The sequence below is a fragment of the Pseudophryne corroboree genome, chromosome 5, assembly GCF_028390025.1.
Source record: "Pseudophryne corroboree isolate aPseCor3 chromosome 5, aPseCor3.hap2, whole genome shotgun sequence".
Taxonomy (NCBI): Eukaryota; Metazoa; Chordata; class Amphibia; order Anura; family Myobatrachidae; genus Pseudophryne; species Pseudophryne corroboree.
The window spans coordinates 5,440,265-5,467,820 of NC_086448.1; the positions used below are offsets into that span (position 1 = coordinate 5,440,265).

The window sequence follows — 27,556 nt, forward strand, 5'->3', positions numbered from 1 at the left end:
TATTAATTATCCCTTACTTGGACGATCTCCTGATAAGGGCAAAGTCCAGAGAACAGCTGGAAGTCGGTGTAGCGCTAACACAAGTAGTGCTTCAGCAACACGGGTGGATTCTAAATCTTCCAAAATCTCAATTGACCCCGACAACACATCTGCTGTTCCTGGGCATGATTCTGGACACGGTTCAGAAAAAGGTATTTCTCCCGGAAGAGAAAGCAAGGGAGTTATCCGAACTTGTCAAGAACCTCCTAAAACCAGGAACTGTGTCAGTACATCAATGCACAAGAGTCCTGGGAAAGATGGTGGCTTCGTACGAAGCGATTCCATTCGGCAGATTCCATGCACGAACATTTCAGTGGGATCTGCTGGACAAATGGTCCGGATCGCATCTGCACATGCATCAGCGGATAACACTGTCACCGAGAACAAGGTTGTCTCTCCTGTGGTGGTTGCAGACTGCCCATCTGTTAGTGGGCCGCAGATTCGGCATACAGGACTGGGTCCTGGTGACTACGGATGCCAGCCTACGAGGTTGGGGAGCAGTCACAAAGGGAAGAAACTTCCAGGGCGTGTGGTCAAACCTGGAGACGTCTCTTCACATAAATATACTGGAGCTAAGAGCGATCTACAATGCTCTAAGCCTGGCAAAATCGCTGCTTCAGGGTCAGCCGGTGTTGATCCAGTCCGACAACATCACGGCAGTCGCCCACGTAAACCGACAAGGCGGCACGAGAAGCAGGAGTGCAATGGCAGAAGCTGCAAGGATTCTGCGCTGGGCGGAGAATCATGTCGTAGCACTGTCAGCAGTGTTCATCCCGGGAGTGGACAACTGGGAAGCAGATTTCCTCAGCAGACACGACCTTCACCCGGGAGAGTGGGGACTTCATCCAGAAGTTTTCCACATGATTGTGAACCGTTGGGAAAAACCAAAGGTGGACATGATGGCGTCTCACCTCAACAAAAAATTGGACAGGTATTGCGCCAGGTCAAGAGACCCTCAGGCAATAGCTGTGGACGCTCTGGTAACACCGTGGGTGTACCAGTCAGTGTATGTGTTCCCTCCTCTGCCTCTCATACCAAAGGTACTGAGAATTATACGGAAAAGAGGAGTAAGAACAATACTGGTAGCTCCGGACTGGCCAAGAAGAACTTGGTATCCGGAACTTCAAGAGATGCTCACGGAGGATCCGTGGCCTCTACCTCTAAGAAGGGACCTGCTTCAGCAGGGACCTTGTATGTTCCAAGACTTACCGCGGCTGCGTTTGACGGCATGGCGGTTGAACGCCGGATTCTAAAAGAGAAGGGCATTCCTGAGGAAGTTATTCCTACTTTAATTAAAGCCAGGAAAGAAGTGACCGCACAACATTATCACCGCATTTGGAGAAAATATGTTGCGTGGTGTGAGGCCAAGAAGGCTCCAACGGAAGAATTTCAATTGGGTCGATTCTTACATTTCCTGCAAGCAGGATTGTCTATGGGCCTCAAATTGGGGTCCATTACAGTTCAAATTTCGGCCTTATCAATTTTCTTCCAGAAGGAATTGGCGTCAGTGCCTGAAGTACAAACTTTTGTCAAAGGTGTACTACATATACAACCCCCAATAGTGCCTCCAGTGGCACCGTGGGATTTGAACGTGGTTCTAAATTTTCTCAAATCTCATTGGTTTGAGCCTTTAAAATCGGTAGATTTAAAATACCTTACATGGAAGGTAACCATGCTGTTGGCCCTGGCTTCAGCCAGGAGAGTTTCGGAGTTGGCAGCTTTGTCATACAAAAGCCCATATCTGATATTCCATTCGGACAGGGCAGAATTGAGGACACGTCCTCAATTTCTCCCTAAGGTGGTTTCGGCATTTCACTTGAACCAGCCTATTGTGGTGCCTGCGGCTACTAGCGACTTGGAGGACTCCAAGTTACTGGACGTTGTCAGAGCATTAAAAATATATATTTCAAGGACAGCTGGAGTCAGAAAATCTGACTCGTTGTTTACATTGTATGCACCCAACAAGTTGGGTGCTCCTGCGTCTAAACAGACGATTGCACGTTGGATATGTAGTACAATCCAACTTGCACATTCTGTGGCAGGCCTGCCACAGCCTAAATCTGTAAAGGCCCATTCCACAAGGAAAGTGGGCTCATCCTGGGCGGCTGCCCGAGGAGTCTCGGCATTACAACTTTGCCGAGCAGCTACGTGGTCAGGGGAGAACACGTTTGTAAAATTTTACAAATTTGATACTCTGGCTAAAGAGGACCTGGAGTTCTCTCATTCGGTGCTGCAGAGTCATCCGCACTCTCCCGCCCGTTTGGGAGCTTTGGTATAATCCCCATGGTCCTGACGGAGTCCCAGCATCCACTAGGACGTTAGAGAAAATAAGAATTTACTTACCGATAATTCTATTTCTCATAGTCCGTAGTGGATGCTGGGCGCCCATCCCAAGTGCGGATTGTCTGCAATGCTTGTACATAGTTATTGTTACAAAAATCGGGTTATTACTGTTGTTGTGAGCCATCTGTTCAGAGGCTACTTCGTTTGTGTTATCATACTGTTAACTGGGTTCAGATCACAAGTTGTACGGTGTGATTGGTGTGGCTGGTATGAGTCTTACCCGGGATTCAAGATCCTTCCTTATTGTGTACGCTCGTCCGGGCACAGTACCTAACTGAGGCTTGGAGGAGGGTCATAGGGGGAGGAGCCAGTACGCACCATGTGACCTAAAAGCTTTTTTAGATGTGCCCTGTCTCCTGCGGAGCCCGCTATTCCCCATGGTCCTGACGGAGTCCCAGCATCCACTACGGACTATGAGAAATAGAATTATCGGTAAGTAAATTCTTATTATTATGAGGTATGGCTGTGTGGTAGTATTATGAGGTATTGCTGTGTGGTAGTATTGTATTAGGTATTGCTGTGTGGTTTGGAATGAGGTATTGCTGTGTGGTATTATTATGAGGTATTGCTGTGTGGTAGTATTGTATGAGGTATGGCTGTGTGGTATTATTATGAGGTATTGCTGTGTGGTATTGTATGAGGTATTGCTGTGTGGTATTATTATGAGGTATTGTTGTGTGGTGGTATTATTATATGGTATGGCTGTGTGGCATTATGAGATATGGCTGTGTGGTATTATTATGAGGTATTGCTGTGTTGTAGTATTGTATGATGTTTTGCTGTGTGGTGGTATTATGAGGTATGGCTGTGTGGTAGTATAATATGTGGTATTATTGTATGAGGTATGGCTGTGTGGTGTTATTATATGAGATATGGCTGTGTGGTATTATTGTATGAGGTATGGCTGTGTGGTATTATTGTATGAGGTATGGCTGTGTGGTAGTATTGTATGAGGTATGGCTGTGTGGTAGTATTGTATGAGGTATGGCTGTGTGGTAGTATTGTATGAGGTATGGCTGTGTGGTATTATTATGAGCTATTGCTGTGTGGTAGTATTGTATGAGGTATTGCTGTGTGGTAGTATTGTATGATGTATTGCTGTGTGGTGGTATTATGAGGTATGGCTGTGTGGTAGTATAATATGTGGTATTATTGTATGAGGTATGGCTGTGTGGTATTATTATGAGGTATGGCTGTGTGGTAGTATTGTATGAGGTATGGCTGTGGTATTATTATGAGGTATGGCTGTGTGGTATTATTGTATGAGGTATGGCTGTGTGGTATTATTATGAGGTATTGCTGTGTGGTAGTATTTTATAAGGTATTGCTGTGTGGTATTATGAGGTATTGCTGTGTAGTAGTATTATTATGAGGTATGGCTGTGTGGTAGTATTATGAGGTATGGCTGTGTGGTGGTATTATGAGGTATGGCTGTGTGGTATTATTATGAGGTATGGCTGTGTGGTATTATTATGAGGTATGGCTGTGTGGTATTATTATGAGGTATGGCTGTGTGGTATTATTATGAGGTATGGCTGTGTGGTATTATGAGGTATGGCTGTGTGGTATTATTATGAGGTATTGCTGTGTGGTATTGTATGAGGTATTGCTGTGTGGTATTATTATGAGGTATGGTTGTGTGGTATTATGAGATATGGCTGTGTGGTATTATTATGAGGTATTGCTTTGTGGTAGTATTGTATGATGTATTGCTGTGTGGTGGTATTATGAGGTATGGCTGTGTGGTAGTATAATATGTGGTATTATTGTATGAGGTATGGCTGTGTGGTGTTATTATATGAGGTATGGCTGTGTGGTATTATTGTATGAGGTATGGCTGTGTGGCATTATTATGAGGTATGGCTGTGTGGTAGTATTGTATGAGGTATTGCTGTGTGGTATTATGAGGTATGGCTGTGTAGTAGTAGTAGTATTATTATTATGAGGTATGGCTGTGTGGTAGTATTGTATGAGGTATTGCTGTGTGGTATTATGAGGTATTGCTGTGTAGTAGTATTATTATGAGGTATGGCTGTGTAGAAGTATTATTCTGAGGTATGGCTGTGTGGTAGTATTCTGAGGTATGGCTGTGTGGTATTATTATGAGGTATTGCTGTGTGGTAGTATTGTATGAGGTATTGCTGTGTGGTATTATTATGAGGTATGGCTGTGTAGTAGTATTGTATGAGGTATTGCTGTGTGGTATTATGAGGTATTGCTGTGTAGTAGTAGTAGTAGTAGTAGTAGTAGTAGTAGTAGTAGTAGTAGTAGTAGTAGTACTATTATTATGAGCTATGGCTGTGTGGTAGTATTATGAGGTATAGCTGTGTGGTATTATTATGAGGTATTGCTGTGTGGTAGTTTTGTATGAGGTTTAGCTGTGTGGTATTATGAGGTATGGCTGTGTGGTAGTATTATTATGAGGTATTGCTGTGTGGTAGTATTGTATGAGGTATGGCTGTGTGGTATTATTATGAGGTATGGCTGTGTGGTATTATGAGGTATGGCTGTGTGGTATTATTATTATGAGGTATTGCTGTGTGGTAGTATTGTATGAGGTATGGCTGTGTGGTATTATTATGAGGTATGGCTGTGTGGTAGTATTATTATGAGGTATGGCTGTGTGGTAGTATTATGAGGTATGGCTGTGTGGTAGTATTATGAGGTATGGCTGTGTGGTGGTATTATGAGGTATGGCTGTGTGGTGGTATTATGAGGTATTGCTGTGTAGTAGTATTATTATGAGGTATGGCTGTGTGGTGGTATTATGAGGTATGGCTGTGTGGTGGTATTATGAGGTATGGCTGTGTGGTGGTATTATGAGGTATGGCTGTGTGGTATTATTATGAGGTATGGCTGTGTGGTATTATTATGAGGTATGGCTGTGTGGTATTATTGTATGAGGTATGGCTGTGTGGTATTATTGTATGAGGTATGGCTGTGTGGTATTATTGTATGAGGTATGGCTGTGTGGTATTATTATGAGGTATTGCTGTGTGGTATTGTATGAGGTATTGCTGTTTGGTATTATTATGAGGTATTGTTGTGTGGTATTATTATGAGGTATGGCTGTGTGGTATTATGAGATATGGCTGTGTGGTATTATCATGAGGTATTGCTGTGTGGTAGTATTGTATGATGTATTGCTGTGTGGTGGTATTATGAGGTATGGCTGTGTGGTAGTATAATATGTGGTATTGTATGAGGTATGGCTGTGTGGTGTTATTATATGAGGTATGGCTGTGTGGTATTATTGTATGAGGTATGGCTGTGTGGTATTATTATGAGGTATTGCTGTGTGGTATTTTTATGAGGTATGGCTGTGTGGTAGTATTGTATGAGGTATGGCTGTGTGGTATTATTATGAGGTATGGCTGTGTGGTAGTATTGTATGAGGTATTGCTGTGTGGTATTGTGAAGTATAGCTGTGTAGTAGTAGTAGTATTATTATTATTATTATTATTATTATTATTATTATGAGGTATGGCTGTGTGGTAGTATTATGAGGTATTGCTGTGTGGTAGTATTGTATGAGGTGTTGCTGTGTGGTATTATGAGGTATTGCTGTGTAGTAGTATTATTATTATGAGGTATGGCTGTGTAGTAGTAGTAGTAGTAGTAGTAGTATTATGAGGTATGGCTGTGTGGTAGTATTTTGAGGTATTGCTGTGTGGTAGTATTGTATGAGGTATTGCTGTGTGGTATTATTATGAGGTATGGCTGTGTAGTAGTATTGTATGAGGTATTGCTGTGTGGTATTATGAGGTATTGCTGTGTAGTAGTAGTAGTATTATTATGAGCTATGGCTGTGTGGTAGTATTATGAGGTATAGCTGTGTGGTATTATTATGAGGTATTGCTGTGTGGTAGTATTGTATGAGGTTTAGCTGTGTGGTATTATTATGAGGTATGGCTGTGTGGTAGTATTATGAGGTATTGTTGTGTGGTAGTATTGTATGAGGTATGGCTGTGTGGTATTATTAGGAGGCATGGCTGTGTGGTATTATTATTATTATGAGGTATTGCTGTGTGGTATTATTATGAGGTATTGCTGTGTGGTATTATTATGAGGTATGGCTGTGTGGTATTATTATGAGGTATGGCTGTGTGGTAGTATGATTATGAGGTATGGCTGTGTGGTAGTATTATGAGGTATGGCTGTGATGTAGTATTATGAGGTATGGCTGTGTGGTGGTATTATGAGGTATGGCTATGTGGTGGTATTATGAGTATGGCTGTGTGGTATTATTATTATGAGGTATGGCTGTGTGGTATTATTATGAGGTATGGCTGTGTGGTATTATTATGAGGTATGGCTGTGTGGTATTATTGTATGAGGTATGGCTGTGTGGTATTATTATGAGGTATGGCTGTGTGGTATTATTATGAGGTATTGCTGTGTGGTAGTATTGTATGAGGTATTGCTGTGTGGTATTATGAGGTATGGCTGTGTGGTAGTATTATGAGGTATTGCTGTGTGGTAGTATTGTATGAGGTATGGCTGTGTGGTATTATTATGAGGTATGGCTGTGTGGTATTATGAGGTATGGCTGTGTGGTATTATTATTATGAGGTATTGCTGTGTGGTAGTATTGTATGAGGTATGGCTGTGTGGTATTATTATGAGGTATGGCTGTGTGGTAGTATTATTATGAGGTATGGCTGTGTGGTGGTATTATGAGGTATGGCTGTGTGGTGGTATTATGAGGTATTGCTGTGTAGTAGTAGTATTATTATTATGAGGTATGGCTGTGTGGTGGTATTATGAGGTATGGCTGTGTGGTGGTATTATGAGGTATGGCTGTGTGGTATTATTATGAGGTATGGCTGTGTGGTATTATTATGAGGTATGGCTGTGTGGTATTATTATGAGGTATGGCTGTGTGGTATTATTGTATGAGGTATGGCTGTGTGGTATTATTGTATGAGGTATGGCTGTGTGGTATTATTATGAGGTATGGCTGTGTGGTATTATTATGAGGTATTGCTGTGTGGTATTGTATGAGGTATTGCTGTTTGGTATTATTATGAGGTATTGTTGTGTGGTATTATTATGAGGTATGGCTGTGTGGTATTATGAGATATGGCTGTGTGGTATTATCATGAGGTATTGCTGTGTGGTAGTATTGTATGATGTATTGCTGTGTGGTGGTATTATGAGGTATGGCTGTGTGGTAGTATAATATGTGGTATTATTGTATGAGGTATGGCTGTGTGGTGTTATTATATGAGGTATGGCTGTGTGGTATTATTATGAGGTATGGCTGTGTGGTAGTATTGTATGAGGTATTGCTGTGTGGTAGTATTGTATGAGGTATGGCTGTGTGGTATTATTATGAGGTATGGCTGTGTGGTAGTATTGTATGAGGTATTGCTGTGTGGTATTGTGAAGTATAGCTGTGTAGTAGTAGTAGTAGTAGTATTATTATTATTATTATTATTATTATGAGGTATGGCTGTGTGGTAGTATTATGAGGTATTGCTGTGTGGTAGTATTGTATGAGGTGTTGCTGTGTGGTATTATGAGGTATTGCTGTGTAGTAGTATTATTATGAGGTATGGCTGTGTAGTAGTAGTATTATGAGGTATGGCTGTGTGGTAGTATTTTGAGGTATTGCTGTGTGGTAGTATTGTATGAGGTATTGCTGTGTGGTATTATTATGAGGTATGGCTGTGTAGTAGTATTGTATGAGGTATTGCTGTGTGGTATTATGAGGTATTGCTGTGTAGTAGTAGTAGTAGTAGTAGTAGTATTATTATGAGCTATGGCTGTGTGGTAGTATTATGAGGTATAGCTGTGTGGTATTATTATGAGGTATTGCTGTGTGGTAGTATTGTATGAGGTTTAGCTGTGTGGTATTATTATGAGGTATGGCTGTGTGGTAGTATTATGAGGTATTGTTGTGTGGTAGTATTGTATGAGGTATGGCTGTGTGGTATTATTAGGAGGTATGGCTGTGTGGTATTATTATTATGAGGTATTGCTGTGTGGTATTATTATGAGGAATGGCTGTGTGGTATTATTATGAGGTATGGCTGTGTGGTAGTATGATTATGAGGTATGGCTGTGTGGTAGTATTATGAGGTATGGCTGTGATGTAGTATTATGAGGTATGGCTGTGTGGTGGTATTATGAGGTATGGCTGTGTGGTGGTATTATGAGTATGGCTGTGTGGTATTATTATGAGGTATGGCTGTGTGGTATTATTATGAGGTATGGCTGTGTGGTATTATTATTATGAGGTATTGCTGTGTGGTATTGTATGAGGTATTGCTGTGTGGTATTATTCTGAGGTATTGCTGTGTGGTAGTATTGTATGAGGTATGGCTGTGTGGTATTATTATGAGGTATGGCTGTGTGGTATTATTGTATGAGGTATGGCTGTTTGGTGTTATTATGAGGTATGGCTGTGTGGTATTATTATGAGGTATGGCTGTGTGGTATTATTATGAGGTATTGCTGTGTGGTAGTATTGTATGAGGTATGGCTGTGTGGTATTATTATGAGGTTTGGCTGTGTGGTATTATTATTATGAGGTATTGCTGTGTGGTAGTATTGTATGAGGTATGGCTCTGTGGTATTATTATGAGGTATTGCTGTGTGGTAGTATTGTATGAGGTATTGCTGTGTGGTATTATGAGGTATGGCTGTGTGGTAGTATAATATGTTGTATTATTGTATGAGGTATGGCTGTGTGGTATTATTAGGTATGGCTGTATGGTAGTATTGTATGAGGTATTGCTGTGTGGTATTATGAGGTATTGCTGTGTAGTAGTATTATTATGAGGTATGGCTGTGTGGTATTATTATGAGGTATTGCTGTGTGGTAGTATTGTATGAGGTATTGCTGTGTGGTATTATTATGAGGTATTGCTGTGTGGTAGTATTGTATGAGGTATGGCTGTGTGGTATTATTATGAGGTATGGCTGTGTGGTATTATTATTATGTGGTATTGCTGTGTGGTAGTATTGTATGAGGTATGGCTGTGGTATTATGAGGTATTGCTGTGTAGTAGTAGTATTATTATGAGGTATGGCTGTGGTAGTATTATGAGGTATGGCTGTGTGGTTGTATTGTATGAGGTATTGCTGTGTGGTATTGTATGAGGTATTGCTGTGTGGTATTATGATGTTTTGCTGTGTGGTAGTATTGTATGAGGTATGGCTGTGTTTTATTATTATGAGGTATGGCTGTGTGGTATTATTATGAGGTATGGCTGTGGTATTATTATGAGGTATTGCTGTGTGGTAGTATTGTATGAGGTATTGCTGTGTGGTATTATTATGAGGTACTGCTGTGTGGTAGTGTTGTATGACGTATGGCTGTGTGGTATTATTATGAGGTATGGCTGTGTGGTATTATTATTATGAGGTATTGCTGTGTGGTAGTATTGTATGAGGTATGGCTCTGTGGTATTATTATGAGGTATTGCTGTGTGGTAGTATTGTATGAGGTATTGCTGTGTGGTATTATTATGAGGTATTGCTGTGTGGTAGTATAATATGTGGCATTATTGTATGAGGTATTGCTGTGTGGTATTATGAGGTATTGCTCTGTAGTAGTATTATTATGAGGTATGGCTGTGTGGTATTATTATGAGGTATGGCTGTGTGGTATTATGAGGTAGGGCTGTGTGGTATTATGAGGTATGGCTGTGTGGTAGTATTGTATGAGGTATGGCAGTGTGGTATTATGAGGTACTGCTGTGTGGTAGTATTGTATGAGGTATTGCTATGTGGTAGTATTGTATGATGTATTGCTGTGTGGCAGTATTGTATGATGTATTGCTGTGTGGCAGTATTGCATGATGTATTGCTGTGTGGTATTATTATGAGGTATGGCTGTGTGGTGTTATTATGAGGTATGGCTGTGTGGTAGTATTGTATGAGGTATTGCTGTGTGGTATTATGAGATATTGCTGTGTAGTAGTATTATTATGAGGTATGGCTGTGTAGTAGTAGTAGTATTATGAGGTATGGCTGTGTGGTAGTATTATGAGGTATGGCTGTGTGGTATTATTATGAGGTATTGCTGTGTGGTATTATTAGGTATGGCTGTGTGGTATTTTGAGATATGGCTGTGTGGTATTATTCTGAGGTATTGCTGTGTGGTAATATTGTATGATGTATTGCTGTGTGGTGGTATTATGAGGTATGGCTGTGTGGTAGTATAATATGTGGTATTATTGTATGAGGTATGGCTGTGTGGTATTATTATATGAGGTATGGCTGTGTGGTATTATTATGAGGTATGGCTGTGTGGTATTATTATGAGGTATGGCAGTGTGGTATTATTATGAGGTATGGCTGTGTGGTATTATTATGAGGTATGGCTGTGTGGTATTATTATGAGGTATGGCTGTGTGGTATTATTATGAGGTATGGCTGTGTGGTATTATTATGAGGTATTGCTGTGTGGTATTGTATGAGGTATTGCTGTTTGGTATTATTATGAGGTATGGCTGTGTGGTATTATGAGATATGGCTGTGTGGTATTATCATGAGGTATTGCTGTGTGGTAGTATTGTATGATGTATTGCTGTGTGGTGGTATTATGAGGTATGGCTGTGTGGTAGTATAATATGTGGTATTATTGTATGAGGTATGGCTGTGTGGTGTTATTATATGAGGTATGGCTGTGTGGTATTATTATGAGGTATGGCTGTGTGGTAGTATTGTATGAGGTATTGCTGTGTGGTATTATTATGAGGTATGGCTGTGTGGTAGTATTGTATGAGGTATGGCTGTGTGGTATTATTATGAGGTATGGCTGTGTGGTAGTATTGTATGAGGTATTGCTGTGTGGTATTGTGAAGTATTGCTGTGTAGTAGTATTATTATTATTATTATTATTATTATTATTAATATGAGGTATGGCTGTGTGGTAGTATTATGAGGTATTGCTGTGTGGTAGTATTGTATGAGGTGTTGCTGTGTGGTATGAGGTATTGCTGTGTAGTAGTATTATTATGAGGTATGGCTGTGTAGTAGTAGTATTATGAGGTATGGCTGTGTGGTAGTATTCTGAGGTATGGCTGTGTGGTATTATTTTGAGGTATTGCTGTGTGGTAGTATTGTATGAGGTATGGCTGTGTGGTATTATTAGGAGGTATGGCTGTGTGGTATTATTATTATGAGGTATTCCTGTGTGGTATTATTATGAGGTATGGCTGTGTGGTATTATTATGAGGTATGGCTGTGTGGTAGTATGATTATGAGGTATGGCTGTGTGGTAGTATTATGAGGTATGGCTGTGATGTAGTATTATGAGGTATGGCTGTGTGGTGGTATTATGAGGTATGGCTGTGTGGTGGTATTAGGAGTATGGCTGTGTGGTATTATTATGAGGTATGGCTGTGTGGTATTATTATGATGTATGGCTGTGTGGTGGTATTATGAGGTATGGCTGTGTGGTATTATTATGAGGTATGGCTGTGTGGTATTATCAGGTATGGCTGTGTGGTATTATTATGAGGTATGGCTGTGTGGTATTATTGTATGAGGTATGGCTGTGTGGTATTATTATGAGGTATGGCTGTGTGGTATTATTATGAGGTATTGCTATGTGGTAGTATTGTATGAGGTATTGCTGTGTGGTATTGTATGAGGTATTGCTGTGTGGTATTTTTCTGAGGTATTGCTGTGTGGTAGTATTGTTTGAGGTATGGCTGTGTGGTATTATTATGAGGTATGGCTGTGTGGTATTATTATGAGGTATTGCTGTGTGGTAGTATTGTATGAGGTATGGCTGTGTGGTATTATTATGAGGTATGGCTGTGTGGTATTATTATTATGAGGTATTGCTGTGTGGTAGTATTGTATGAGGTATGGCTCTGTGGTATTATTATGAGGTATTGCTGTGTGGTAGTATTGTATGAGGTATTGCTGTGTGGTATTATGAGGTATGGCTGTGTGGTAGTATAATATGTGGTATTATTGTATGAGGTATGGCTGTGTGGTATTATGAGGTATGGCTGTGTGGTAGTATTGTATGAGGTATTGCTGTGTGGTATTATGAGGTATTGCTGTGTAGTAGTATTATTATGAGGTATGGCTGTGTGGTATTATTATGAGGTATTGCTGTGTGGTAGTATTGTATGAGGTATTGCTGTGTGGTATTATTATGAGGTATTGCTGTGTGGTAGTATTGTATGAGGTATGGCTGTGTGGTATTATTATGAGGTATGGCTGTGTGGTATTATTATTATGTGGTATTGCTGTGTGGTAGTATTGTATGAGGTATGGCTGTGTGGTATTATTATGAGGTATTGCTGTGTGGTAGTATTGTATGAGGTATTGCTGTGTGGTATTATGAGGTATTGCTGTGTAGTTGTAGTATTATTATGAGGTATGGCTGTGGTAGTATTATGAGGTATGGCTGTGTGGTAGTATTGTATGAGGTATTGCTGTGTGGTATTGTATGAGGTATTGCTGTGTGGTATTATTATGATGTTTTGCTGTGTGGTAGTATTGTATGAGGTATGGCTGTGTGGTATTATTATGAGGTATGGCTGTGTGGGATTATTATGAGGTATGGCTGTGTGGTATTATTATGAGGTATTGCTGTGTGGTAGTATTGTATGAGGTATTGCTGTGTGGTATTATGAGGTACTGCTGTGTGGGTGTGTTGTATGACGTATGGCTGTGTGGTATTATTATGAGGTATGGCTGTGTGGTATTATTATTATGAGGTATTGCTGTGTGGTAGTATTGTATGAGGTATGGCTCTGTGGTATTATTATGAGGTATTGCTGTGTGGTAGTATTGTATGAGGTATTGCTGTGTGGTATTATTATGAGGTATTGCTGTGTGGTAGTATAATATGTGGCATTATTGTATGAGGTATTGCTGTGTGGTATTATGAGGTATTGCTCTGTAGTAGTATTATTATGAGGTATGGCTGTGTGGTATTATTATGAGGTATGACTGTGTGGTATTATTATGAGGTAGGGCTGTGTGGTATTATGAGGTATGGCTGTGTGGTAGTATTGTATGAGGTATGGCAGTGTGGTATTATGAGGTATTGCTGTGTGGTAGTATTGTATGAGGTATTGCTGTGTGGTAGTATTCTATGAGGTATTGCTGTGTGGTAGTATTGTATGATGTATTGCTGTGTGGCAGTATTGTATGATGTTTTGCTGTGTGGCAGTATTGCATGATGTATTGCTGTGTGGTATTATTATGAGGTATGGCTGTGTGGTGTTATTATGAGGTATGGCTGTGTGGTAGTATTGTATGAGGTATTGCTGTGTGGTATTATGAGGTATTGCTGTGTAGTAGTATTATTATGAGGTATGGCTGTGTAGTAGTAGTATTATGAGGTATGGCTGTGTGGTAGTATTATGAGGTATGGCTGTGTGGTATTATTATGAGGTATTGCTGTGTGGTAGTATTGTAAGGTATTGCTGTGTGGTATTATTATGAGGTATGGCTGTGTGGTATTATGAGATATGGCTGTGTGGTATTATTCTGAGGTATTGCTGTGTGGTAGTATTGTATGATGTATTGCTGTGTGGTGGTATTATGAGGTATGGCTGTGTGGTAGTATAATATGTGGTATTATTGTATGAGGTATGGCTGTGTGGTATTATTAGGAGGTATGGCTGTGTGGTAGTATTGTATGAGGTATGGCTGTGTGGTATTATTATGAGGTATGGCTTTGTGGTATTATTATGAGGTATGGCTGTGTGGTATTATTGTATGAGGTATGGCTGTGTGGTAGTATTATGAGGTATGGCTGTGTGGTAGTATTGTATGAGGTATTTCTGTGTGGTATTATGAGGTATTGCTGTGTAGTAGTATTATTATGAGGTATGGCTGTGTAGTAGTATTATGAGCTATGGCTGTGTGGTAGTATTGTATGAGGTATGGCTGTGTGGTATTATTATGAGGTATGGCTGTGTGGTAGTATTATTATGAGGTATGGCTGTGTGGTAGTATTATTATGAGGTATGGCTGTGTGGTGGAATTATGAGGTATGGCTGTGTGGTGGAATTATGAGGTATGGCTGTGTGGTGGTATTATGAGGTATGGCTGTGTGGTATTATTATGAGGTATGGCTGTGTGGTATTATTATGAGGTATGGCTGTGTGGTATTATTGTATGAGGTATGGCTGTGTGGTATTTTTATGAGGTATGGCTGTGTGGTATTATTATGAGGTATTGCTGTGTGGTAGTATTGTATGAGGTATTGCTGTGTAGTATTATGAGGTATTGCTGTGTGGTAGTATTGTATGAGGTATGGCTGTGTGGTATTATTACGAAGTATGGCTGTGTGGTATTATTTTAAGGTATTGCTGTGTGGTAGTATTGTATGAGGTATTGCTGTGTGGTAGTATTGTATGAGGTATTGCTGTGTGGTAGTATTATGAGGTATGGCTGTGTGGTAGTATAATATGTGGTATTATTGTATGAGGTATGGCTGTGTGGTAGTATTATGAGGTATTGCTGTGTAGTAGTATTATTATGAGGTATGGCTGTGATATTATTATGAGGTATTGCTGTGTGGTAGTATTGTATGAGGTATTGCTGTGTGGTAGTATTATTATGAGGTATGGCTGTGTGGTAGTATTATGATGTATGGCTGTGTGGTGGTATTATGAGGTATGGCTGTGTGGTGGTATTATGAGGTATGGCTGTGTGGTGGTATTATGAGGTATGGCTGTGTGGTGTTATTATGAGGTATGGCTGTGTGGTAGTATTATGAGGTATGGCTGTGTGGTAGTATTATGAGGTATGGCAGTGTGGTAGTATTATGAGGTATGGCTGTGTGGTAGTATTATGAGGTATGGCTGTGTGGTAGTATTATGAGGTATGGCTGTGTGGTATTATTATGAGGTATGGCTGTGTGGTATTATTGTATGAGGTATGGCTGTGTGGTATTATTATGAGGTATTGCTGTGTGGTAGTTTTGTATGAGGTATTGCTGTGTGGTATTGTATGAGTTATGGCTGTGTGGTATTATTATGAGGTATTGCTGTGTGGTAGTATTGTATGAGGTATGGCTCTGGTATTATGAGGTATGGCTGTGTGGTAGTATAATATGTGGTATTATTGTATGAGGTATGGCTGTGTGGTATTATTATGAGGTATGGCTGTGTGGGATTATTATGAGGTATGGCTGTGTGGTAGTATTGTATGAGGTATTGCTGTGTGGTATTATGAGGTATTGCTGTGTAGTAGTATTATTATGAGGTATGGCTGTGTGGTATTATCATAAGGTATGGCTGTGTAGTAGTATTATTATGAGGTATGGCTGTGTAGTAGTATTATTATTATGAGGTATTGCTGTGTGGTTGTATTGTATGAGATATTGCTGTGTGGTATTATTATAAGGTATGGCTGTGTGGTAGTATAATATGTGGTATTATTGTATGAGGTATGGCTGTGTAGTAGTATTATTATGAGGTATGGCTGTGTAGTAGTATTATTATGAGGTATGGCTGTGTAGTAGTATTATTAGGAGGTATGGCTGTGTAGTAGTATTATGAGGTATGGCTGTGTGGTATTATTATGAGGTATGGCTGTGTAGTAGTATTATTATGAGGTATGGCTGTGCAGTAGTATTATTATGAGGTATGGCTGTGTGGTATTATGAGGTATGGCTGTGGTAGTATTATGAGGTATTGCTGTGTGGTAGTATTGTATGAGGTATTGCTGTCTGGTATTATTATGAGGTATTGCTGTCTGGTATTATTATGAGGTATTATTGTATGAGGTATGGCTGTGTGGTATTATGAGGTATGGCTGTGTTGTAGTATTGTATGAGGTATGGCTGTGTGGTATTATTATGAGGTATGGTTGTGTTGTATTATTGTATGAGGTATTGCTGTGTGGTCGTATTGTATGAGGTATTGCTGTGTGGTAGTATTGTATGAGGTATTGCTTTGTGGTAGTATTGTATAAGGTATGGCTGTGTGGTAGTATTGTATGAGGTATTGATGTGTGGTATTATTATGAGGTATGGCTGTGTGGTAGTATAATATGTGGTATTATTGTATGAGGTATGGCTGTGTGTTATTATTATGAGTTATGGCTGTGTGGTAGTATTGTATGAGGTATGGCTGTGTGGTAGTATTGTATGAGGTATTGATGTTTGGTAGTATTGTATTGAGGTATTGCTGTGTGGTAGTATTGTATGAGGTATTGCTGTGTGGTAGTATTGTATGAGGTGTGGCTGTGTGGTAGTATTGTATTAGGTATGGCTGTGTGGTAGTTTTGTATGAGGTATTGCTGTGTGGTAGTATTGTATGAGGTGTGGCTGTGTGGTAGTATTGTATTAGGTATGGCTGTGTGGTAGTTTTGTATGAGGTATTGATGTGTGGTAGTATTTTATTGAGGTATTGCTGTGTGGTAGTATTGTATGAGGTATTGATGTGTGGTAGTATTGTATGAGGTGTGGCTGTGTGGTAGTATTGTATGAGGTATGGCTGTGTGGTAGTATTGTATGAGGTATTGATGTGTGGTATTATTATGAGGTATGGCTGTGTGGTAGTATTGTATTGAGGTATTGCTGTGTGGTAGTATTGTATGAGGTATTGATGTGTGGTAGTATTGTATGAGGTATGGCTGTGTGGTAGTATTGTATGAGGTGTGGCTGTGTGGTAGTATTGTATGAGGTATGGCTGTGTGGTAGTATTGTATGAGGTATTGATGTGTGGTATTATTATGAGGTATGGCTGTGTGGTAGTATAATATGTGGTATTATTATGAGGTATGGCTGTGTGGTAGTATAATATGTGGTATTATTGTATGAGGTATGGCTGTGTGGTATTATTATGAGATATGGCTTTGTGGTATTATCATGAGGTATGGTTGTGTGGTATTATTGTATGAGGTATGGCTGTGTGGTAGTATTGTATGAGGTATTGCTGTGTGGTATTATTATGAGGTATTATTGTATGAGTTATGGCTGTGTGGTAGTTTTGTATGAGGTATTGCTGTGTGGTATTATTATGAGGTATTATTGTATGAGTTATGGCTGTGTGGTAGTATTGTATGAGGTATTGCTGTGTGGTATTATTATGAGGTATTATTGTATGAGTTATGGCTGTGTGGTAGTATTGTATGAGGTATGGCTGTGTGGTATTATTATGAGGTATGGCTGTGTGGTATTATTATGAGGTATTATAGTATGAGGTATGGCTGTGTGGTATTATTATGAGGTATTATTGTATGAGGTATTGCTGTGTGGTATTGGCGTCTGACCATGTTATTCCTCCTCTCTCCTCAGTACCTGGTCAGTGTGCCTCTGAAGATGTTCCGGCTGTGGGCGTTCATGGGCATGATGTCACAGGTGTGTATGACATCACTGGTCAGTGCTCTGGGCTCTGCTGTTGTCTTCTGGGCACTCACATCGCTCTTCTCTCTGCAGATTCCCCTGGCCTGGTTTGTGAGTCGCTTTCTGAGGGGCAATTATGGAAACGCTGCTGTGTGGATCTCTTTGATCATTGGACAACCAATCGCCGTCCTCATGTATGTACATGATTACTACATTCTGAACCATTGGAAAGGTCCATGACGTACACACGTGGACCGGGGTAGGTCTTCCTGCGGCAGGAACCCTCTCCCCAATACTGAGCCATCAGGTGTATGACAATCTGCGGTACCGTGGGAGCATCATGAAGGAAAAACTTTCTGCATCTTTGCCTGGTCTGTGCCCGAAGGAATGGCGCTGTCTGCTCTCTGCGCCTCCTTCCAGACCTCCATCATCCGTCCCAGGAGGACTGGCGCTGTCTGCTCCCTGCCCCTCCTTCCAGACCTCCATCATCCATCCGTCCCAGGCTGCATCTCTTCCATCCTGATACCTGGTTGCACACAGACCTACCTTCTCCCAGAACGTTAATCCGTCCAGGTTGGGATTTGCTTCTCTCCGTCCAAATCCAGACTTTCCTCACTTTCTTTCTTCCAGTCATGGATCTGTGGGACACTTGCTGTAATTACCCATGACGATGATCTGTGTTGTGACTCTCCAGCCGTAGTTGGCGTTGTACACTCCCAGCAATCCAGGCTGTGGTATCAGTCCTCAATACAGATACACGATTGCAGATGCGCGCTCCTTCTGGAACAACCAGTAATTTGTGGTCACCGGGAAATCTTCAAAGGTCAATCAATGTCAGTGTCAAAATGAAATCAACTTTTCTATAGCTTAGTCTTTCCCCTTGTTCATTGCTTTGTTTGAGGACAATGAACGAGGGGAGAGACTAATCTAAAGAAGAGTTGATTTCATTTTGACACTGACATTGATTGACCTTTGAAGAGTTCCCGGTGTCCACAAATTTCTGGTTGTTCCAGAAGGAGCGCGCATCTGCAATCGTGTATCTGTACTGAGGACGTTCTTGGAGTGGAGGTGACCACTCCTGCAGCTGCTGCAGCCCCATTGAGTTGGAGCGGGGAGTATTTTTTGTATTTGTGGTATCTGTGCTGCATGTGGTACGAGCTCCCAGCCAGCTCCTGTATTGGGAGTGACCGGCGCTTGTCCTCCTCTGGTGCCGCTGTCTCATTTAATAGCCATTTTTAAAGCCTCTACCTCCGTGTTTCTGGGGTGCACAAGTGTTAGTGTGCGATTGTGGTGTATTCCTGTCTGAGTGTTGATCTGTGAACATGGCGAGGACTCTCCCGGCTGCTAACAAGCAGGTTGTGCAAACACTAAAAATTAAAGTTGTTTGTTTTCAAAGTGTACATGAATTATTCCGAATAAAGTACTTAGATTATATAGATATATAGTATAATGGGTAAATGCAGGAGCACAGTATGGAGGAGGAGGGGGGGGGGGGGAGGGGAATGAACAAGCACAGTATGGGGGAGCAGGGACATGCTATGGGGCATGAACAAGCACAGTATGGGGGGGGAGCAGGAACATGCTATGGGGAATGTACAAGCACAGTATGGGGGGGAGCAGGGACACGCTATGGTGAATGAACAAGCACAGTATGGGGGAGTGAGCAGGGACACGCTATGGGGAATGAACAAGCACAGTATGGGGGGAGCAGGGACACGCTATGGGGAATGAACAAGCACAGTATGGGGGGAGCAGGGACACGCTATGGGGAATGAGCAAGCACAGTATGGGGGGAGTAAGGACACGCTATGGGGAATGAACAATCACAGTATGGGGGGAGTAGGGACACGCTATGTGGAATGAACAAGCACAGTATGGGGGGAGTAGGGACACGCTATGTGGAATGAACAAGCACAGTATGGGGGGTGAGCAGGGACACGCTATGGGGAATGAGCAAGCACAGTATGGGGGTAGTAAGGACACGCTATGGGGAATGAACAAGCACAGTATGGGGGGAGCAGGGACACGCTATGGGGAATGAGCAAGCACAGTATGGGGGTAGTAAGGACACGCTATGGGGAATGAACAAGCACAGTATGGGGGGAGTAGGGACACGCTATGTGGAATGAACAAGCACAGTATGGGGGGAGCAGGGACACACTATAGAGAATGAACAAGCACAGTATGGGGGGTGAGCAGGGACACGCTATGGGGAATGAACAAGCACAGTATGGGGGGGAGCAGGGACACGCTATGGGGAATGAACAAGCACAGTATGGGGGGAGTAGGGACACGCTATGGGGTACGCTAGGGACACGCTATGGGGAATGAACAAGCACAGTATGGGGGGGAGCAGGGACACGCTATGGGGATCAAGCACATTATGGGGGGAGCAGAGACATGCTATAGGGAATGAACAAGCACAGTATGGGGGGAGTAGGGACACGCTATGGGGAATGAACAAGCACAGTATGGGGGGGAGTAGGGACACGCTATGGGGAATGAACAAGCACAGTATGGGGGAGAGCAGGGACACGCTATGGGGAATGAACAAGCACAGTATGGGGGGAGCAGGGACACGCTATGGGAATGAACAAGCACAGTATGGGGGGAGTAGGGACACGCTATGTGGAATGAACAAGCACAGTATGGGGGGGAGCAGGGACACACTATAGAGAATGAACAAGCACAGTATGGGGGGTGAGCAGGATCACGCTATGGGGAATGAACAAGCACAGTATGGGGGGAGTAGGGACACGCTATGGGGAATGAACAAGCACAGTACGGGGGGAGCAGGGACACGCTATGGGGAATGAACAAGCACAGTATGGGGGGAGTAGGGACACGCTATGGGGAATGAACAAGCACAGTATGGGGGGGAGCAGGGACACGCTATGGGGAATGAACAAGCACAGTATGGGGGGGAGCAGGGACACGCTATGTGGAATGAACAAGCACAGTATGGGGGGAGCAGGGACACACTATGGGGAATGAACAAGCACAGTATGGGGGGAGTAGGGACACGCTATGGGGAATGAACAATCACAGTATGGGGGGAGTAGGGACACGCTATGTGGAATGAACAAGCACAGTATGGGGGGAGCAGGGACACACTATAGAGAATGAACAAGCACAGTATGGGGGGTGAGCAGGGACACGCTATGGGGAATGAACAAGCACAGTATGGGGGGGAGCAGGGACACGCTATGGGGAATGAACAAGCACAGTATGGGGGGAGTAGGGACACGCTATGGGGAATGAACAAGCACAGTATGGGGGGAGTAGGGACACGCTATGGGGAATGAACAAGCACAGTATGGGGGGGAGCAGGGACACGCTATGGGGAATGAACAAGCACAGTATGGGGGGAGCAGGGACACGCTATGGGGAATGAACAAGCACAGTACGGGGGGAGCAGGGACACGCTATGGGGAATGAACAAGCACAGTATGGGGGGAGTAGGGACACGCTATGGGGAATGAACAAGCACAGTATGGGGGGGAGCAGGGACACGCTATGGGGATCAAGCACATTATGGGGGGAGCAGAGACATGCTATAGGGAATGAACAAGCACAGTATGGGGGGAGTAGGGACACGCTATGTGGAATGAACAAGCACAGTATGGGGGGGAGCAGGGACACACTATAGAGAATGAACAAGCACAGTATGGGGGGTGAGCAGGATCACGCTATGGGGAATGAACAAGCACAGTATGGGGGGAGTAGGGACACGCTATGGGGAATGAACAAGCACAGTACGGGGGGAGCAGGGACACGCTATGGGGAATGAACAAGCACAGTATGGGGGGGAGCAGGGACACGCTATGGGGAATGAACAAGCACAGTACGGGGGGAGTAGGGACACGCTATAGGGAATGAACAAGCACAGTACGGGGGGAGCAGGGACACGCTATGGGGAATGAACAAGCACAGTACGGGGGGAGCAGGGACACGCTATGGGGAATGAACAAGCACAGTATGGGGGGGAGCAGGGACACGCTTTGGGGATCAAGCACATTATGGGGGGAGCAGAGACACGCTATAGGGAATGAACAAGCACAATATGGGGGGAGTAGGGACACGCTATGGGGAATGAACAAGCACAGTATGGGGGAGCAGAGACACGCTATAGGGAATGAACAAGCACAGTATGGGGGGAGTAGGGACACGCTATGGGGAATGAACAAGCACAGTATGGGGGAGCAGGGACACGCTATGGGGAACAAGCACAGTATGGGGGGAGCAGAGACACCCTATAGGGAATGAACAAGCACAGTATGGGGGGGAGCAGGGACATGCTATGTGGAATGAACAAGCACAGTATGGGGGGGAGCAGGAACATGCTATGGGGAACAAGCACAGTATGGGGGAGCAGAGACACGCTATAGGGAATTAACAAGCACAGTATGGGGGGAGTAGGGACACGCTATGGGGAATGAACAAGCACAGTATGGGGGGAGCAGAGACACGCTATAGGGAATGAACAAGCACAGTATGGGGGGAGTAGGGACACGCTATGGGGAATGAACAAGCACAGTATGGGGGCAGTAGGGACACGCTATTGGGAATGAACAAGCACAGTATGGGGGAAGAAGGGACACGCTATGGGGAATGAACAAGCACAGTATGGGGGGAGCAGGGACACGCTATGGGGAATGAACAAGCACAGTATGGGTGAAGAAGGGACACGCTATGGGGAATGAACAAGCACAGTATGGGGGGAGCAGGGACACGCTATGGGGAATGAACAAGCACAGTATGGAGTAGCAGGGACACGCTATGGGGAATGAACAAGCACAGTATGGGGGGGAGCAGGGACACGCTATGGGGAATGAACAAGCACAGTATGGGGGGAGCAGGGACACGCTATGGGGAATGAACAAGCACAGTATGGTGGGAGCAAGGACATGCTATGGGGAATGAACAAGCACAGTATCGGGAGGAGCAGGGACACGCTATGTGGAATGAACAAGCACAGTATGGGGGAGCAGGGACACGCTATGGGGAATGAACAAGCACAGTATGGGGGAAGAAGGGACACGCTCTGGGGAATGAACAAGCACAGTATGGGGGGAGTAGGGACACGCTATGGGGAATGAACAAGCACAGTATGGGGTGATCAGGGGCACGCTATGGGGAATGAACAAGCACAGTATGGGATGATCAGGGACACGCTATGGGAATGAACAAGCACAGTATGGGGGGAGCAGGGACACGCTATGGGGAATGAACAAGCACAGTATGGGGGGGAGCAGGGACACGCTATGGAGAATGAGTAAGCACAGTATGGGGGGAGCAGGGATACGCTATGGAGAATGAGTAAGCACAGTATTGGGAAGCAGGGACACGCTATGGGGAATGAACAAGCACAGTATGGGGGGGAGCAGGGACACGCTATGGGGAATGAACAAGCACAGTATGGGGGGAGCAGGGACACGCTATGGAGAATGAGTAAGCACAGTATGGGGGAGCAGGGACACGCTATGGGGAATGAACAAGCACAGTATGGGGGGAGCAGGGACATGCTATGGGGAATGAACAAGCACAGTATGGGGGGAGCAGGGACACGCTATGAAGAATGAACAAGCACAGTATGGGGGGAGCGGGGACACGTTATGTGGAATGAACAAGCACAGTATGGGAGGAGCAGGGACACGCTATGGGGAATGAACAAGCACAGTATGGGGGGAGCAGGGACACTATGGGGAATGAACAAACACAGTATGGGGGGAGCAGGGACACGCTATGGGGAATGAACAAGCACAGTATGGGGGGGAGCAGGAACATGCTATGGGGAACAAGCACAGTATGGGGGAGCAGAGACACGCTATAGGGAATTAACAAGCACAGTATGGGGGGAGTAGGGACACGCTATGGGGAATGAACAAGCACAGTATGGGGGGAGCAGGGACACGCTATGGGGAATGAACAAGCACAGTATGGGGGGAGCAGGGACACGCTATGGGGAATGAACAAGCACAGTATGGGGGGAGCAGGGACACGCTATGGGGAATGAACAAGCACAGTATGGGGGAGTAGGGACACGCTATGGGGAATGAACAAGCACAGTATGGGGGGGAGCAGGGACACGCTATGGAGAATGAACAAGCACAGTATGGGGTGATCAGGGACACGCTATGGGGAATGAACGAGCACTGTATGGGGGGATCAGGGACACGCTATGGGGAATGACAGCACTGTCACCTTTTACATTGATTCAGCGTCCATACATTACCCTCCGCGATATCACCCCCTCTATCTGCTACATTAGCCATCTCGGGGCTTCCAGGCCGCCAGCCCAGTTGCTGTGTTGCAGAGTCAGGGCCTCTGGGGATCTGGGTGCGGCTGTGGCGGTGTTGTCATTTCTGTGACATCACACGCAGAGGAGGCTCCGGGGCTCAGAGAGTATGCGGCGCAGGGAGGGCTATGAAAGCCATCCGCTGCGCTGCTTTCATACACATGCCGGTGGCCGCAGCAGCTTTTGTTCCACCTGCGCCGCGGCTAGGGAGTGGGGATTGTTGATGGCGGAAGGGGCAGGTGGACTGGCAGCAAGACATACGGGGTGTGGCCGGAGAGACCCCCAGCCACATGGATAATGGCAGCCGTGGCGCTGAAGGGGTTAACCCCCATCTGCCATGTCCTATTTTAAATGGACAATGGGCACTAGGTGCCATTTTAAAAAGGAACACTTGGCTCTAGGCACCATGCACTATACAGGACTAAATGTATGTTTAATAATGTGTCTTAGTATATTATATCGCTGCACTGTGCGTAGTTGGAGAATTATGGACTGCGCGGTTATAGAACTGCGGGGACAGGGCACTTATGAGAAAAGTACAGTATGAGTTATTTTGATTCTAAAGGGCTTTGATGATTGTTCTTCAGAACCTTGTACAGAGGGGATCAGTACGTAATCCCGCTGGACGGGATCCCGGCGGTCGAAATACCGATGCCGGAATCCCGACCACACAATCCCGACAGGGGTGGCGAGCGGAACGCAGCCCCTTGCGGGCTCACTTTGCTTGCCACGCTGCGGGCACGGTGCCTCGCTACGCTCGGCACACTATTATATTCTCCCTCTATGGGTGTCGTGGACACCCACGGAGGGAGAATATGTCGGGATTGTGGCGGTCGGGATTGTGGCGGTCGGGATTCCGGCGTCGGTATTTCGACCGCCGGGATCCTGTCCAGCGGGATGTTGACCGCATCCCGTACAGAGCAAGTCATATGGTAATCGTCCTAGCTCCAGACTTGCTATGTACAAGTAAGTGTCAATTAGCCGGCCTCTTGGTGGCCAAACATTTTCTTTGAGATACAAACGAAGGTTTGGGAAGAAGACTGTGTTTCCAGCATCTCATGTTGTGTGATAAACCATGCTGGTTTTACATGGAGATGTGAGAGAGACAGGAACATGGTAATCACATTGTTTTATGAATGCAAACTAGTGGGTTTCATTTAACAACAGTTTGATATAAGATTTCCTAGGCTGCACTATGGCCCTCATTCCGAGTTGTTCGCTCGCTAGCTGCTTTTAGCAGCATTGCACACGCTAGGCCGCCGCCCTCTGGGAGTGTATCTTAGCTTAGCAGAATAGCGAACGAAAGATTAGCAGAATTGCTACTAAATAATTCCCTGCAGTTTCTGAGTAGCTCCAGACCTACTCCTAGATTGCAATCAGCTCAGTCCGTTTAGTTCCTGGTTTGACGTCACAAACATGCCCTGCGTTCGGCCAGCCACTCCCCCGTTTCTCCAGACACTCCCGCGTTTTTCCCTGACACGCCTGCGTTTTTTAGTACACTCCCGGAAAATGCTCAGTTACCACCCAGAAACGCCCCTTTCCTGTCAATCACTCACCAATCAGCAGTGCGACTGAAAAGCGCCGCAGAATCCACAGCAAATCTGCTAAGTTTTAGTTAAATAACTAAGCGCATGCGCGCTGCGTACCATGCGCATGCGCATTTAGCAACAAATCGCAGCATAGCGAAAATCGGCAACGAGCAAACAACTCGGAATGACCACCTATATACTATGCAGATTTATAGTTAATTTACATTATTATTATTATTATAGTTATAGTTGTCTATGTGTGAGAGGATGAATGCAATAGAAATTCAAGTTATATTTACATGTGTGACAGAGACAGGAACATGGTAATCAGATTGTGTTTGGGAAAGCCACTGGTTTGGTTATATATGAAGAGGAGCAGAAATGCGCTTTATCCAGTTCTTAACTTTTGAGATGTAACTTGTATTTATTTATATTTTCCGCGATAACCTGATTGGTTGAAGAACACAGGGAGGGCTTACCCCCCTGTGGTACTGTGTGTAGAACTGAGATAAAAAGAGGAGGCCTGTGAGCCTCCAGGGTGTATTCTACCATTTTCATTCTGCTGTATTGCTGTTTCCCCTAGCAATAGGGAAGAGTTCTTTTTAGGACTATTGCAAATAAACATCATCTGCCTCAAGAAGACAGCTTCATCTTGTGACCTGCAGGGCTAGGCGAAAACTAGCTCCGTTTTCCTGCTGTCCAGGGTGTAACCAGTGTCTCCAAGCTCCACCTTCGGCCTACTACCGTGCTTTGCTTGGGCAAGCGATGTTTGGGGATTCGTCAACACCACACAGGTGTGGTAAGGCGGCGCGTTGACGCATACAGAGCAGAACCGTGCTTCCAGACGCAACGGCAGGTTAGGAGTTTGGTGGTGGCAGCGTAAACCCGCCCACTGCGCTGTGGGTGGAGTCAGTAACAGGCTGTTACTGACGGTAAGCGGGAATCCCCTATGTGGCCAGGTCTCGTGTGACCTAAACATCCATTCTGTGTACTGGTGACAGGATGCGAAAACGGTGAGGGCTTTCGTACGGGACCGTCCGGTCACAGGGGGTCATTCCGACCTGTTGGCACGCTGCTGTTTTTTGTAGCAGTGCAAACGGGTCGGTTCTGCGCATGCGTGATGGCAACAATGCGCCCTTCGCTGGGCAACGACAAGTAGATCGAAGAAAGCGATCGCTGCCGTGATCGCAAGAAGATTGAAAGGAGGAAGGTGTTCCTGGGCGCCAACTGACCGTTTTCTGGGAGTGGTGCGGCAAACGCAGGCGTGTCCAGGTGTTTGCAGGGCGGGTGTCTGACATCAATTCCAGGACCTGACAGGCTGAAGACATCGCAGCGGGTAAGTAACTCCAGAGCTACTCAGAAACTGCATAAAATGTTTTTGCATAGCTCGGATGCACAAGAGTTCGCAGCCTTGCTATGCCAAAAAACCATCCCCCATAGGTGGTGTCTAGTTGATCACATGGGCAGCAAAAAGTTGTTATGTGCTATCAACTCGAAATAACCCCTACAGGACGCTGCAGTAAAAGGATCCCCCCCCCCCCTATCTACAGTGCAGAGACTTGCTGCAGGTGCAGTGGCATACCCTCCAGCTGCAACTTTTTGGCAGGTACAGGAGCTTTTTTTATGGTCTGTACCGATTTTTGGCTCTCCAAACTTCCATTGAAAGTATAGGAAAAGGGGCGTGACCATGCCACTGTACCCGCGGCCACGCCCCCTTTTCGCATTTGTAGCGATTTTTATGTGTAAATTGTTGGAGGGTGTGTTGCTGCAGATGCAGTGGGCCTATTTTGGGGTGTGGACCTGGAGCTGCAGCTCCATCAGTCTCATTGTTAATCCTGCTCTGGAAACACACAGTAGCCAAAGGGCAGAGCCTCCCATTGGATGTAACCTGTGTAGAAGGGCGTTTCTTACCCAATCAGCTGTGGGTTGGGTGTGATAGACCTGCTGCTAACCCAATGACAGCTCCTAGCCACACCCAGCGTTATACACACAGGCACAGAGTCAGAGCTGGCCCTAGGCATAGACAAACTAGGCAAATGCTTCTGCTGATTAAAATGATATGCAGCA

At 44.3% G+C, this 27,556-nt stretch overlaps 1 protein-coding gene across 1 annotated transcript in view; it reads left to right on the forward strand.

The window, feature by feature from the left end:
- DGAT1 (diacylglycerol O-acyltransferase 1) overlaps positions 1–18,464 on the forward strand; it is a 133,881-nt gene extending 115,417 nt beyond the window's left edge. Inside the window, exons 11-12 of the mRNA XM_063921071.1 lie at positions 17,615–17,677; positions 17,756–18,464. Coding sequence (XP_063777141.1) covers positions 17,615–17,677; positions 17,756–17,902 — 210 coding nt within the window. The 3' untranslated portion in view covers positions 17,903–18,464. The remainder of the gene's footprint in view (positions 1–17,614; positions 17,678–17,755) is intronic.
- The last annotated feature ends 9,092 nt before the right edge of the window (positions 18,465–27,556 follow it).